Genomic DNA, 15,728 nt, shown 5'->3' with positions numbered 1-15,728 from the left:
TACACAATTTGACATGATGAACAACATAAAATACAGAAAAAACGTACAAGTTGACCGGTATGCAGAAGCAGCCCGTTTCTGGTGGCCCCGACTCCATTAGGTGGTTCTAAGCGCCGTAGAATATAAAGCAAGCAGGCACTTGGTCTAAGTTTGCTCAGCCTGGGTCAACCTTTGTGAGGGCAACGGTGGCGGTCCCGGTTCAAATGAAGTCAAAGCACAGCGTGAAAATGCACCACTGCGTGAGGTGTTGTAATTACAGTAAGTCAACGGCGGTTTGGAGAGCCTGACACGCGGCGTAATTGCAGCTGTCACACGGACGCCAGGCGAAGTTGAAACTCCACGCGGTGGAACAAACCCAATTGCGACAGCGCCGGTTGAACACTAGAGTGGCATCGAGTGCGGCGGCGTTGTCACTCAAAAATGCACATGGCAGTCGGTTGAGGGAGCGTACTGTCTTTTTTTTCCCTTGAAATCATAATGTAGGTGGAGCGGGCCTGTCGCCGGCGTGACAAATCCTAACTCGTTCACCGCGTACGTGCGGTTCTGCAACAAACGCGGCGCACCCCAGCGGAGCGCTTCCCCACCTAATTGAAATTTGGAGGTATAAGAGGATTTCTGCACAACGCCAGCTGACAGTCCCCATTCATGCAATATCCTCTTAGACTTCTTTCTCGCCTTGGTGAAAAAGAATTTATGTCTTTAAGCATCCACGAGGCTTACGGGATCATCGTTTTTGTTGTTGTGACTTGTTCCATTTACCTGGTTGGCATGAAAACAGAGCCCCGTTTTTTCCCACGTCTGATTTATTTTTATTTTTTTTATGTCCAGTGAACCAAGTTATTAAGAATTTGTAATAGAAGTCACTACATCATACATAACGCATGCAACAACGTCCATGAAATGGAGCCATTTTGGGGAATTATCAGGATCACGCATGCACGCTTCCTTTATTTGTTGGCTCGTGTCTGTGATTAGATAAGCAACCGTGCTGAAACAACACGCTTGTTCATTTGGGCTCCGGTGTGAAGCTTTCATTGTCATGCACAATGCTTCGCTTATGTGTTACGTATGCCATTATTCACGCGTATGCAACTCACTCGTAGGCGCCCTCGCTAATAAGGTGTTAATTTTAGTTAAAGGCCATTTGTGGCAATGACTAGAAAGCATCACAGCTATTTTGCTACAATTTTCTTCCCAGGGAATCGACATTGGGGAGATTTACCTCAGTCACCCCCCCTTGTTTTTTTCCCATTTCCTCACTCTCTGCCTCGCTTTGTATCCGACCCGCTGCCCGTCGCTGCACCAGCGATGCAATTTTGCACCTCAGTGGGGGAAATGGCTCTCACAGTCGAAGCGGTGTGCCAGTTTGTTTAATAACAGAGTAAAGGCAGGAAAAGAGAGGAGTCGGGGAAGGAATACAAAGAAGGATGGAGTGGCCTAGGGGCAGGCGACAAGGAAATATACGCAGGAATTCACACCTGCTTATCTCCGAGGAATTGGCTACCAGAGCCTCCTTTTTAATTAGAAACTTTAGAGGAAAACTCATAAATCACCCCCGTGTGCAAGTGAACGGGAGGCGGCCGATGTGCAAATTTGCACACGCAAGGAACATAATGACTTTGCGCCTTGTACGTGCATCGTCGAAGTACGCCAAGTCACTACTTTTGGTACAGTGTACCCCTCTTTTGTTTTGGTGCGATAATAGCACTGTAGTTATGATGTGGATACCTATAGAGGTGTGTGTGTATATGACTGTTTGTTCCCTCAACTAAAGGGTTAATACTGCTTACTAGGAGAGTATACTTCATGTGTGTTCCGTATAAATCATTGGATTATTGTAAAACTAGGACACTATTCAAGGCTAGCAGTACTACAAATTGGTGTACTGAGGTCACTGGGACTGTGTGTGTGTGTGTGTGTGTTTGTGCAACATGTGTGTGTGTGGTAACAGGATACAGGCTGCTTTCAGACAGCGTCTGGGCTTTCGGCTCCCTATTCATTATTTACACCCAACGACTTTCCGTTTTTGTTCTCCTCGGTAAACTTTCACGTTTTAATTTGTTCAATTGTATACATTCAGCAGTGAGACTTTTTCTATAAGTGTGTTACCGCTCTCGTAAACATGCTGAGAAGGGATGTTGAACAGATACAAGAGGCCAGACGGATAGGCGGATAGTCAGCAATGAAGGGGGGTCTCAAGGTCGTGCCCTCACCTTCCAACTCAAGCTGATGCAAGGATGTCAATAGGTCATTAGCAAGCCGAAACAGACTCGGCATCCTGTCCGAGAGAGCTGCTGATTGATGGTCTGATGGAGATAAATGTACGGAGGGACGCCGTAACATGGCGCTGGCTATCGGGGAGTGCTATCTGATCAAAGTCCATCATCACAAGACGAATTGTAAAACATTCCTGCTCCTTTTCCCTACATGTGGATCTTCAGGTCAACGTGGGTCACTGAATATAGTTCAAAAGTCAATAAGATCCTCCTCTCGTTATGTTCCATCAAAGCGGTGGCGAGGCAGGCGGGATGTCGCCGACGTGGGTTCCGATGTGGCTTACGTGGGAAGCAAACTGTATTTTGATTTGCAGTTTGGATTTCAACTCAAGACGTTTTGGCCTTGGTGCCGTGCAGAAAGTTCTTTCATGCGTGGCAGTGTGAGAGCTATTGCTAGTGGAATATTCCAAATCATATTTGGAACGAGGTTCTTTACATAAACAAAATGAATAGATGACAACTCCAGTTTGGAGGCTTCCCGCTATACACCGCGATTGTGTCCCCTTGAAAGGCTGACTCTTGAACCTACAAAAAAAGGTTGATTTGATGCCCACGATGCTCCACGGGGGTAAGTGTGTTGACTTGTTTAATGGCTCCCAAAGCCTTTTAACTTTCCCACTGTGGCCTGCGGTCACCAAAATATAATGGCTTGCGCGCCGCTCTTGCAGCATGGCCACCAGGTTGCTCTACTAATAGAGACACAGGTGGCAATTCGTGCCTCAAATTATGTCTTTGCCTTCTCTGTGGGGTCTTTTATGCCTCAAGCAGCACCTCTTGTGATCTCAAGAAAAGAGGAAAAAGCTGAGGGAATAATTGGTTTGGAAGAAAACACGAATTTGGGTTTTTCCCCAACGAGGCCAAATCAAATTACCAATCATGGTATTACCGGGTAGTCACATAGGGTAAGAAATCATTCAGAATATTGCACCGAACAAAGGATGGATTAGTGAATTGGATTTGTGGTGTTTTTTTTATTTTAACTCCTCGATATCCAGCAGCGAGGACCCCGTTAGGCTTGTTGACTTTGTTAGGTTAGATTAGAACTTTATTTCATCCCTTATTCGGGAAATTTCTTGGTTGCAGTGGCAAGACAGACACAAGACACACAAGACATTGTAGACCTAGGTAAAAAAACTGGAGCCACACTCAGGAAGTCCACAAGGTGGGGACCTTCTGCAGACTGAGACTGAGGTTACCGCACAGTCCCTCAGTATTCTGGAGGTTTTAAAGATCATCTTCCTTGCCTAGATCCTCGCAAGCAGTCCTATCAACTCAAGTTTTTCCAGAATTGACTAAAACAAGCATGCGTTTATGGACCGCGGCACAGACGCGCTGGAAGCCAGACTTCCTAAAACTGAGTTGTAAGCTTGGAATCGCTCAAACATTCACGGCATCCCGGCCAACTCCGAGAACAACGAGCCAAAGTTAGCACTTGCCACAATATAACGTGTCCATTTTATGACTTGAGAAAAGTACTTTTCTTGTTCCAAAAGAGAACATTTTAAAAATCTTTTTGGCCGAAGCACTCGTCATTTGCAGGTGGTCCATCTAAACTGACACCTTTTGCTAGTAGGAGGTTTTTGAACATGAAGGAGAGCTGTGATGAAGCAACCCTCCATCCTCCTTTTCCTGATGCTCTAAGGCAGCGATAACAGGCAGACCTGCCACTCACTTCTTTGGAGCTAAGGGAGGGAGAAATGAATTAGGAAGCCTCTGGACACGTGTCTCCTTTCAGCCTCAGCGTTTCTCAGCAGGGGAATGAGGTTAGATTAGCAGGCCACGTGGATCTGGGGACTAACCAGAAGCTCTCCTTGAATGCCACCCCGGTCAGTCAACGGGCCGGGGGTTCCCCCCGCGGATTTTGCAGGGGTGTTTTCAGATCCCAGATGAGAGGGGGCAGAAACCTTGGTGCCCAAACATAAGTTCACATGCCATATTTTCCCTTCACTCTGTTCTGCCCTAAGCTTAGGTAAAGGTCATACTTCCTTGTTAGCTTCCACATCGGTAGTATTTTTTTCTTTGCTTGCTGCCAGTTCATTTTAAACATTGCATTTATTGATACCGACTAAAATCAAAAAATATGTATGAACACAATCGAGCTGCTTATTATTGACATCACCTGGAGCACTTTCTCCAGAGGCCTTGCAGCTTTAGCACTAAGTAGTTTTTCTTCCTCTCAGGCTTCAGAGTGACACGTTGGCATTAATTCCCCCAGATTAACGTCGAATCCGCCACGAGTCCATCTTGCCTGAAGCTACACATAGGCAATATAACAGTTTTTGTTCCAGCAATGATTGACGCCGTGAAATGGATCCAAGCTTTTTTTTTCCCTCACGTTTTTATTGAGCCGGACAAATTCTGGCATTCAGACCAACACTATTCTACCGCTGTCGAAATGAATGGAGCGTGAGAAGAGACACGTTGCCGTTACGTGGCGGAGATGTGTTTTTTCATTACCTTCTCCTTCACAGTCGGTGTTCCTCGCCGTTGTCTACCTGACTGACATGCTGTGTTTGGTTGACGAAGACACTCGGAACAGTCATCAGGATTTTTGGCACGACTCCTGACAAAACTGACTCCCGTTGTGACCAGGATGTTGTCTTTAGGGGAAGCAAGTACGCTATTGCAGTGTGGAGATGCACAGGCAATAGCTTACACTCCTCACTTTTCTCAGCCGTGACCTTGGACAATATTCCCCTCCTGCCCATGTACGTCTCTGCAGTCACACGGTCTCAGGTCAAAGCACAGGGACACTTTACTCAGCATTTTATCCAGGGTGTTTCAAATATGGAGGTGTTAGTCGCCATTGTGCTATGCTTAGCACGCTACTTAACTGTGTGACTCTTGCCCCTGCAGAATCCATATTCCATTGCCTAGCAAGCACACCGTCCCTCTCCACGGTTATTGTTCGGTTGTCGGCTCAGCGTTGCGGTCGGAGCCTGTGGCAAATTGATTCGTCGCAGAGTGCAAGGAAGTTTCCAATGTGCCTTTTGTCGCGTTCACTGCCAAAATGTAGACGCAGCGAGAAGATAATCCTGTGGCTTTCGCACCGGAATGGCTTCCCTGACTGCATCGCGCCTTTTTCTAGCCAGCGGACCCGCAGAGAGTGAGATGAAACACGTTCTGTGACTGCAATATCTTTCCAAATAAGGGCTAAAAAAAGACCATCTGCTCAAGTGGTGTCTTTTTTGTTGTTGTTGTTGTTCACAAACTGCAGTTTTAGTCTCCTCTTCTCGTTTTAGTATGAGTCACCCATGTGTCGTTATTCTTACCACCATGAGGGGATCCAGTGGAGTAGATGGTCAGACTGTCTCCCACAGTCTGGTCACAGAGTAACAGATGAGCACGGTCCTCTGGGTTAGCGTTATTATCATCCAGCCACTCAGTCTGTGTCTTCTGAATGTTCTCCATAGATGTTTACGCTAAATAGGGGGCCAAATGGATCGCTCACCTTCCCCAACGACTGCGAGGCAAAATGAAGTCAGCCTGGCGGCGGAGGCCTATTGTGTCGTGCTAATGTGATAGCAGAGATTAGCATTGTAATCCATTTAGCATAGAGCGGCTAATCCCCTCATTGGCGTCAGAACGGAATCAGATAATGTTGGCTACCACCGCCGTGGTTGCCTTAATGATTGTAGGCTGTTCAAACATTAACACTATGATGTTTTAATTATGCCAATGAAATATGGTTGGCAGCTCATCATCAGTGGCATTGGAAGATAGGGAGACATTTAAGCACTTCTTACAACCTACTTCATTGCTATAAAAAGGTATTGAAGGCCTACACCAGCTACTTAGACAACAGGCGTCGGAGCCCGTTTTTCTACTTATTGTGGTAGCAGCGTGGCCTGCTGCTGGAAACGTTGCTTTTCCTGATCTCTCTAATCAGACCAACATCCACAGGTTCATTCATTGTCCTTTTCTTCAATGAATTCAACTGATTGACATTCAAACCTTAAAAAAAACTGCAGTGCGGAAGCAGTGTTATCACCCAAGTGTATTGTAATTAATCATGGAGGGACTCGTCTGTCCTTGCTAGCATCTGCTTCAGATCTAATTATCTTTGCTGCCGTTTACCTGCAAAAGCCACTGAGGAGAAACGAGACACGGCCATCAAAACTCGAACAAGACTCTGTTCACACCTGTCACACCCCATTCGTAGTCTGCCAGGTGCCCAAAAGTTTTGGAGTTTGCTTTGACCCTGTCAACATTTGTTTATGTTGATCCAATCCAATCCAATGCCTTTTGCTTTTGCTTTGTTGTTCTGCGGCCTTTGACTGTACTGTCTAACTTATAACTATGCCTTTTCTTGCTACTGTCACAATGAAATTTCCTGAATACGGGATGAATAAAGTTATCCAATCCAATCCAATCCCCAAATCTACTGACCCGCTAAATCTCTTTCTTCATTTTTTTGCAGATTCGAGTGGACGGGTCCTCCAGAGTCCTGCAGTACGAGACAGTACAAGCGGTGGAAAGCGGACCGGTCCTCCGCGACATGGCCTTCTCCGCCGATCACCACTACCTTTACGTCATGTCCGAGACCCAAGTAAGATGCTCGAGGTCATGTGTTGCGGGGCAAAATGATCTGTGGTGGTGTTTGGGTAGAATGGAAAAAAACTGGTGTGAGTATAGGGACTTTGGAAGGTGCCTGTGTTGTTCGCACTGTTGGAAGGTGAAATGCAGAGTGACATTGCAGCACTCTGTCTAATGGATGCCGCCACCGAGAGGCTTTGTATACCTCCAGGGCAAAAATAGCTGCATTTATGCACACGCGAAGTGTATGAACAATGTGTGATTCAGCGTTTCTACCTTTATGTTGCGCACACTAAATCCAAACCCAAGTGAAATTTCTCTAGGGTTAGAAATTAAAGGTAATGTTGCCTTTCAATGGAATAAGGTTAAGGATCAAAACAAAGAGTTCAAGGCAGAAAGAATATGAGAACACCGAGGGGGAGACTGGGATTCAGTGGATTGGGTCCATTTAGAATTCTGTTTTGTCATGGAATCCAATTATCACTTCTGCAAATCTGTTAACCAGCAAAATTAGATTCCTTACTTCTCGCCTCTCTTGGAATTTCCATAATTGGGGCTCCAAGATGGAGACACTGTATCACATTAAAATGATTAGCGTTTCTTAATTTCCTTCTCTTCCCATTGTCTTCTATTCCCTTGCATCCCATATTGTGTTACACATTTAGGCTCTTCAATTAGTCCATATTGGAAAAATAAACACTAAGTGATTGTGGCTGTCCAGTTTGGCACTGGGAGTGGCTTTGGGCTAATTAGTCTATTAGCCTAGTTAAAACGTGGACCATCCCAAGTGTTTTGGGAGGAGCATCTGGGAATAATCCCACCGAAGCAATATTCACCAAAAGGTACTTTCTTCAATAGCGTCAAGCTTCAGGTGCACACAAACACGAGTTCGCAATACTAATGTGAACGGAATAAAAAGTAGTCCTGAACCATCTATAAGAGGAGGCTCCATGCTGGGTCCAGGCCTGAGACCCAGACCCTGGGAGAGCGTCTAAAGACGGAACCAATAAGAAGCCCGACAGAACGGGTCGATTGAGCTCCACCCCTGCTGTTCCAAGCACACCCTTGGAACGTCCTCTTCAGATTCACTGATGACTGACCTGTAGAGGCCGGTGCGCTCGACACAGAGCCCCTGTGGCTCCCTGAAACACTCCACCGTGTAACTCTGAGCTAGTGGAACTTAATAATGTCTCCTTAAAAAAAGATTGGAGGATTTCCTCTTTGAATATACTGCACAAATGTTTTTTGTATTTTTTTTAAAGGCACCAACTCCAGGAGCTACAAGTAAAATATGACTGCGCCTCATATCAGAAATGTTTGGTAGCCGTAGGGCTGCCTAGCATGCGCCGTAAAAGCCGTTGCTCACCGCCGCCGCACTGGTGGTGCTCAATTATTGATATGCCGTGTAGAAAATGCAGATCTGTAAGAGTGAATTATTGAGAATGTGTACTATACTTGGGTGAGGATCGTTCAAAGTCAACCGCTTCCCCATCCCCAGAGGAGCCAGACAACTAATTTGAGACTGCTTCAAAGCTGTTTGGTATCAGTATCCATTCATTTCTACTCGACTGGCGAAGGTGTTTAGATGTGGCGTCCCAGTTCGGTCTAACAAGGAAGCAGAACACCGGCAATGACACTTGTCAAGCCAGCAAGGCAGAAGACGTTTGAGTATGGGAAGTTTCTACCTTTTGTCCTCCTTTTAATGGCCTCCCATTGTGTGCTCGCTCAACTCATCTCCCGTCTGCAGATACGCGCAGGCTGAAAGTGCTTTCACACAGGCTTTGAGCGCACAAGCAGGCCTGGCGGGAGCTTTACGAGGCGACGCCAGCGGAACGTCTGACACAGTTGAAATAGTCGAAATGAAGGTCATTGTCCAGATATTTTATGAGCGGGGAAAGTCGGAGGTCTGTTGTTTACGACCAGATTAAAATGCAGATAAAGTGCGTGACTGTCGAGTTATATCTCTGTTGCCGAAGCCCTACAAAACTTTCTGAGGATGGAAGGCGTATCCAAGAGGAACGTGTTTCAATTCAGTCTTTGAAATAAAACTGGACTTCAAACAACTCACACATAAAAGTCACGTTTAGCAATTGTACTGATTTTAACAGCCTTCCTTCCAATTTGTAAAGGATTTTGCAGGCCTTTCTTTTACGGTTAGCCTTTTTCTGAAAGGAAAACGACGCAAAATGAAAAACCTTGCAAGCGCTTGAGCCTCCCTTGAGTCCAAAGATAACTGAAAATGATTGATCCCATCCCAATCATTTGTCACGCCGAGACAGTCCCGACAGCAGGTTAGACGGCTTCCTCATCTGACCTTTTCGGGACGTCAAGCGAAAACAATAGCACACGTTCGGCCGCCGAGCTCTGTCCGTTAAGCCAGTTCGTGATAGGAAACCAGCGACTCGTTAGGGCGAAACAGTGTATATACAGTGGCCATTAAAAATTCAGTAATTTGTGTAATATTAGTGTGGCTCACAGAATGTCTGGTGATTAATTGCGATCTAGACAACAGTGGGTCGTCCATGATTATGCCCTTCCATTGGCACTGAGATACATAATCATTTCGCTTTGATTGTAGCCGAATCCCCCAGCTGTAACAGGCATAACTGTGTGGTATTTAATTGGAGATGAGAACTACACATACATTACACGCACAGCCGGAGGGCTGCCGGTACATCTCATAGCGTATATTTAACTCCATAATGTCTTGTTATTGGCACGTTCACAACCCTGCACCGAGATATTGCAGTATTGCTTTTCTCCCGTCCAATTGGTACTTTGCTGTTTAATTTTTGAGCCAGAGATGAAGAACATTTTGTAAAAGATGGCATTTTCCCTCGACGGGTTGAGTCGCGGGTCACCGGCACAGTGTCGGGAGCGAGGCACGAGGTGGAATTGTCTCGACGTTCCTCGCTTTTCTGCATTACGCTTCCATTACGCCACGTCTCTACCCTCGCACATTAAGGCATCAAGTGTACTTGAAGTGCGATCTTGAGTTGCCGTCTTTATAAAAGCCTCATTATATTCCATCTAAGCCTACTGTGCACAAAGAAGGGAGTCCAGGTGCTGCTTCTAATGCCTGCCGTTTGCAAATTCAAAAAAACAGGAGGGCATTACGAGCGACACCGTCCCAGTGTTTTATTCCCATTGTAATGTCATCCACGTCCTCCGTTTCCCAAAGTGTCATGTGACAGAGCGAATGCTATCGAAACCCGCGCTCTGGAAACGAGGCTTGACTTTTTCGGGGCATCTGAATGTGTGCCCTCAAGTGCATACCTGTCAACCTCTGCCGATAACTGCCCTTATAAATGATTATGATTTCCCCTTACAAACCCCCCAAAAAACCTTACAAACACCGTACGAGTCGTACGGTGTTTGTAAGGTTTTTGGGGGGTTTGTAAGGGGAAATCATAATCATTTATAAGGGCAGTTATCGGCAGAGGTTGACAGGTATGCAAGTGGGCACCCCTGCCATCGACTAAGTGTTAAATTATGAAAGATACGGTCCCATTGTTTGCGTCCGTTCTGTCTGGCTGCTCTTGACATAACAAAACCCGGGATGAGGTGACGCGGGCGTGAGCGTGCCGGGAGATTTGGGTTTCATAGCCGCTCGTGATAAGATGGCTGCCAACGCTCACGCGGGCAACACAATGGCCTTTTTTTACTCTTAGCGGCGAACCCCCCGTGCGCAGCGAGCGTCGGCGTCGCTTGTTCGCCCTGAGATTCCATCTCGAACTCATCCCCTTTATCTAGCTAATGCAAATTGGCCTCTGCCTCAGCGGGAGGGGAGCAAACACACCGGTTGATTCACACACACCAAGATCCACCCCTATTGTTTTTCCACGTGTAATAACATGCAGCATTGCTCCTGAGGTTGACAAGGAGACACAACGCCTTCAAATCCAGAATGCGCTCAAATGTGTGTGCACAGGAGTCGAATAGTGGAGTGCAGTTTTTTGTTACGACGCTCAGGTTTCTGACATCTGTCGTGTCTGTGCTCAACAGACACCTCAAAATTGAGGTTGCGGAGAGAGCGAAAGTGTAGCATTGATCTGTTGTGCTATAAGAAGGAGGGTTATGGCTTGGCGCTTCCATGCCAAGAGGTGCAAACTATGTTCCAGATTATTCCTGTCATTTTACGCAACTTGGCATTACGAGAAGTGGATCAGGTTTTAGCAGAATTTCCAAGAAATAGCCGTAGGTCCGTAAAAATTTCAAAGGTTTTTCTCCCAACCTTGTATCGACTCGACGTTGGCTTTGCCGTGACGGAGCGACGGCGGTCAATAATCGCCCGTTATTCCCATCTGCTGTCGTCGTGGTAACAAGAGGAGGCCCAAAAGCCCTCGACTATGATGGCGGTCGGTGCCGTAAATCAGAACGATGGCTAGAGTGAATGTTTTTAATCTCAGAATGCTAATAGGTTATCGTTCGTAGACTTCCATCAGATGACTTTTTGTAGTTTGATTTCCGCTTCTTCTCTCCAGCTCTCCAGGATGCCAGTGGAAGCCTGCGGTCAGTACTCCACCTGTAGCGAATGTCTCGGTTCTGGAGATCCTCACTGTGGCTGGTGTGTCCTTCATAACACGTAAGTACAGTACAGTACATTTACCAGATTGAGATCATCTGTCCAAAGTACTGCTGTCATTTCACTGCAACTGAGGGATAAAGTGTCACTCAAACATCCCCTTTTTACCTCTTTGTCTCAGTGACAAAAAGAGCTAAGCCACTCTAATGTCAAGTCACCAGACTTCACGTGTAAAACGTGGTAACTAGCATGCAAACGTCCAATTTGTAGACTAAGCTGTTCACTTTCCAGCCTAGCCCCCATCCATTCAACTTGAAGCCAGTCCGTCCGGCATCGCCGTCGACGTCTTTCCATCTGTCGCCCGCATTCGCACTCTTCGCCGCCAGCTGTCAAACTCCCGTCTGTCTACTGGGGGGTGGGAGGGGCGGTGTCTTGATTTCCCACTCCGCCGCAAATTGAAAATGGCTTTCTCGTGTCAGCGCTAGCCCTCGGGTATAGCTTGCACGTCGGGCTGTGTGCGAGTGAGCGTGTTTTTTAGTGGCCTGCATTTAGCACCTCCATCCCCGCTTGCGCGGAGAGGACACGGCGAGGGCAAAGAAGCGAGAGGAGCATATTGACCAAAAAAATGGAGGCGCGAGGAAAGATGGGGCTGAGATGCAAAGAAAAGACAATTAGAAGGATGGAAAGGAAATGTGTGAATGGAGTGAGAAACTGCTCAAAATTGGTCTATTTTCCAGCACGTATATTTTGGCAAGATAATGCAATCATTTCGGGTATGTTCGTTCGTCTATAGTTTTATAAAATACAAAGGCGATCAAATTGCGTCATTAGTTTCAAGACCTTATTATTATTAAAAAAAATTAGATATGTTTAGATATTTTTTTGCCAAATAAAATGGAGTCACTGAATTTAAATGTCATTATTATTTATTTTATTGTGACAGCGCACTGCCCTCTTTTGGCTGGGAAGTAGTTGAAATCCTATACTACAGTGGTACCTCGATATATGAGCTTAATTCGTTCCGGGACTGAGCTCTTATGTCGATTTACTCGTAACTCAAATGAACGTTTCCCATAGAAATTAACTAAAAACAAATTAATTCGTTCCAACTCTCTGAAAGAACACCCAAAACAGGATATCGGATTGGAAAAACATTTTTATTTGTTCTAATTTGCCATCTATTAACAAAGTAACAAATAACTAGTGGTTTAATAGTACTAAAATGTGTTTAATAGTACTAAAATTAGACGGATTTCGCGGAGGGGAGAGAGAGGGGGGATACTTTTTTCACGGCAATGCGCTCGTAACATAACATGAACAAATTTAAATGAACTTGGATTGCGACGCAGACACACTAAAATAAGTTTAATCTAACCTTACACTAAAGTTAATTCTAATTTTGTTTTAAATTTTGATACCTTTCTTCTCCCGGGTTGGCTCTATTTGCCCCGCCTCAACCCTGACTTTCAGATGCAACCTATGGAGGGTTGTTTGCTATTGTCTTCCCTTCAAAATATTCCCAAAACAATGCACACAAATGTCCTCACAATAGGATAACGCACGACCACTTGCCACCGAGAAGTAATATATACTCCTCGTATTAGCGATCGATCCGTCATTCGCACTGTCTAACGGGAAAAAAAACAAAGTAGAAGAAGAAAATGCAGCGCTCCGCCCAGTGCTCGAATAGACATTACACGAGGGAGTTGCGACCAGAAAGACAGTGCCCATGATGTTCTTATGAGCAGCATCTCGCGTCCGCTGTCTGCTCGTATATCAAAATTTGTCTCGTATCTCAAGATAAATATTTGCCCGAAATTTTACTCGTATGTCGGGGCACTCGTATGTTGAGGTACCACTGTACACTTTTTAGAGTTTGATTTGAACTTTTGAACGCGTGTGTGTGTGCGCGTCCTTGTCTTTTGCCGCCATGTGAGCGTGTTGGTGAGAAGCCTATTAACGCCCTGGTCATGCTCCTGGCCACGCGGCAAATGGCTGTCCACAGATTGCCCTGTCACACTTAGCCTGATAGAATCTGCTCATCCCCTCAGCTGCTACTTCACATCCACCCATCAAATTTGTGACTGCGCAAGAAGCCTCCTGCGATTGGAAACTGCTCCAAAATGGAATCACTTGTGTTTGGCCAAGTAGTCTATTTGTGTGTCTACTGTATGCAAAGAGACACCCAATTAAATTCATTTCCTGAGCTTAGGCCGCCATTTTCATCAGTGGAACCCAGCTCAAACGCTTCCCTCATTTTTAAAGTTGGAAGGTTTGCTTGAAAGTGTTCAAAGTGAGTGTCACGCTGCTGTTTCCCAGTCAACCTTGAAATCACCCCGCCAGTCTTTTCTACCCTTTCGATCAGCATAGGCTTTATTTACTCTATAGATTGGTGAGGGGAGCTCCGAGAGCCGAGGGGAAGAGGAGAAAGGCAATCAATAGGGAGGAAATCAACAGGAGTGTGTGTGTTTGTGTGTGTGTTTGTGTGTGTGTGTGTGTGTGTGTGTGTGTGTGTGTGTGTGTGTGTGTGTGTTTGTGTTTGTGTCTGCATGCGTGAAGTCATTGTCCTTGACAAGCACTCAGCGTTTATGGAGAATGGGCCTCAACACTCCCTCCTTGCTTTGACTTTGAATGCATGCAAGTATAACATAAACATTCCTTCCTATGGATGCAGCGCCCTTCTATTCAAGCACAAGCCTCACCTGTTTTGATTCTCGCCATTCTGCTTTGGAAACGCTTCATCCGATGGCTTCTTTTTCTTTGGCGCCATCTCGGAGGTTTCAAGTGGTACTTGAGTGCAAAAACAATCTATGGGCGCGTGCATGTCATCAGAACATATCTAACCCTACTCATGCATCTACACAAGCGCATCCCATGATAAAAACACTAATACAGTAATCCCTTGAATATCGCGGCTTCAACTATCGTGGTTTCACTACATCGCGTTTTTTTTCTGGGGGAATTTTTTTTTGTCAATTACATTTTTTTGGAAGTTCATAAAAATGTGAAAATCCACACCGAAATTCGCAAGCGGAAGCCACTCCCCTGTCCTCCGTTCGCTACTAGGACTCAGCACTGAAGTAAATATATATATATATATATATATATATATATATATATATATATATATATATATATATATATATAATGATTTTTTAAAATAAGGGTGACCCTACTTTGCGGTTTTTCGTTTTTCACGGCCATGTCTGGTCTACATTAACCGCGATAATCGAGGGATTACTGCACTTTACTTTTTAAAACATCATGTATGAGCATAATTGTAAAGATTGCAGAACAAAAATAAACAGTTTGCGCATCGTCATACATTTATTGACCACCAGAGGCGGGATGATACAGTGATGCAGAGACAAATCATTTAAGTATTGTTAAAATATCTGTTAGGTAAACCCTTTTTTACTAACAAAATGGTACAAATGTACAGGAATACTTTATGATACTCATTCTGTACTACTTCCTGTGCTTTTATTTTTAAAACAATACTCTTTTCTTGGCTGACATCCATCTGTGCTCAAACTCTTCAGACCATATGCCTGGTGAACGCACCTGCAGCATTCAATAATGCCAGTCTGTCAGCTGTCAGTCACGCCAGTGGGTAACGAGGCCATCAAGCCCACCGTGGCGCGTGACAGGAAGACAGATTGGACGCCGCACTTGCCCGCGTTGTGCCGTCGTCGAATTTTGCCTCGCCGTTGAGGCATGTCTTTACTAACTCGCTTCTAGTCATTTGTATTTGGATCAATTAACACATTTATGCCCACATCGTTTGAAACCTGCTTTGCGTATTTTGAGAACAAACGTCCTCTGTGGTTGCTAGATTTCTTCTCTGGATAAACGTTCGTAAGCATCGATCGCTTCACGCTTGAAGTCTTCTTCTTGTTTGTTCGAGAGCTTCTTGTCTGTGCAATCAATGCCAAACCAATAGAGGAGTCTGTTTATACACACTCAGACTAGAAGATAACAAAAATGCTTTAACAGCCATTTTTAACCTTTAAAGCACAATATTTTTGTGTGTATGCTAAGCCGTCTTCATTGTTTCAAGATGCTACTCGAATGGATGGACCCAAGTTGGAATTGCACCAAAAACCTACATCAAACTGTCCGAGTAAATAGCATTGATCACTGTGAGGAAAATCGGCAACATGTAGCGAGGATGTTAGTCCACTGAAATGCTCTTGTAGATGTTTAATTACGTTTGTGGGCTTTGGATACAAATCCATGCAACAAAGATCAATGACAAGGGTCACACTGTGTTTGCATACACGGTGTAAAATGGCCATATTGTTTTTCGACAGGGTCATCAATGCGTCTCAGCTCGATCAATACGGAGGCTACTGTTGTACTCAAAACACATTAAAGTGCATCGTTAGGAT

General features: G+C 45.2%; 1 protein-coding gene across 3 annotated transcripts in view; it reads left to right on the top strand.

Annotated features, from left to right (window-relative positions):
- Window positions 1-15,728, top strand: part of plxna4 (plexin A4) — a 126,191-nt gene that overhangs the window by 72,804 nt on the left and 37,659 nt on the right. For all 3 annotated transcript variants that reach the window (XM_077593596.1, XM_077593595.1, XM_077593594.1), the window contains 2 exons: window positions 6,697-6,825; window positions 11,297-11,397. In XM_077593596.1, the coding sequence (XP_077449722.1) occupies window positions 6,697-6,825; window positions 11,297-11,397 (230 nt within the window). The remainder of the gene's footprint in view (window positions 1-6,696; window positions 6,826-11,296; window positions 11,398-15,728) is intronic.

The sequence above is a fragment of the Stigmatopora argus genome, chromosome 23, assembly GCF_051989625.1.
Source record: "Stigmatopora argus isolate UIUO_Sarg chromosome 23, RoL_Sarg_1.0, whole genome shotgun sequence".
Taxonomy (NCBI): Eukaryota; Metazoa; Chordata; class Actinopteri; order Syngnathiformes; family Syngnathidae; genus Stigmatopora; species Stigmatopora argus.
The sequence above is the reverse complement of the archived record's forward strand: the minus strand, read 5'-3'. Positions and strand labels throughout refer to the sequence as shown.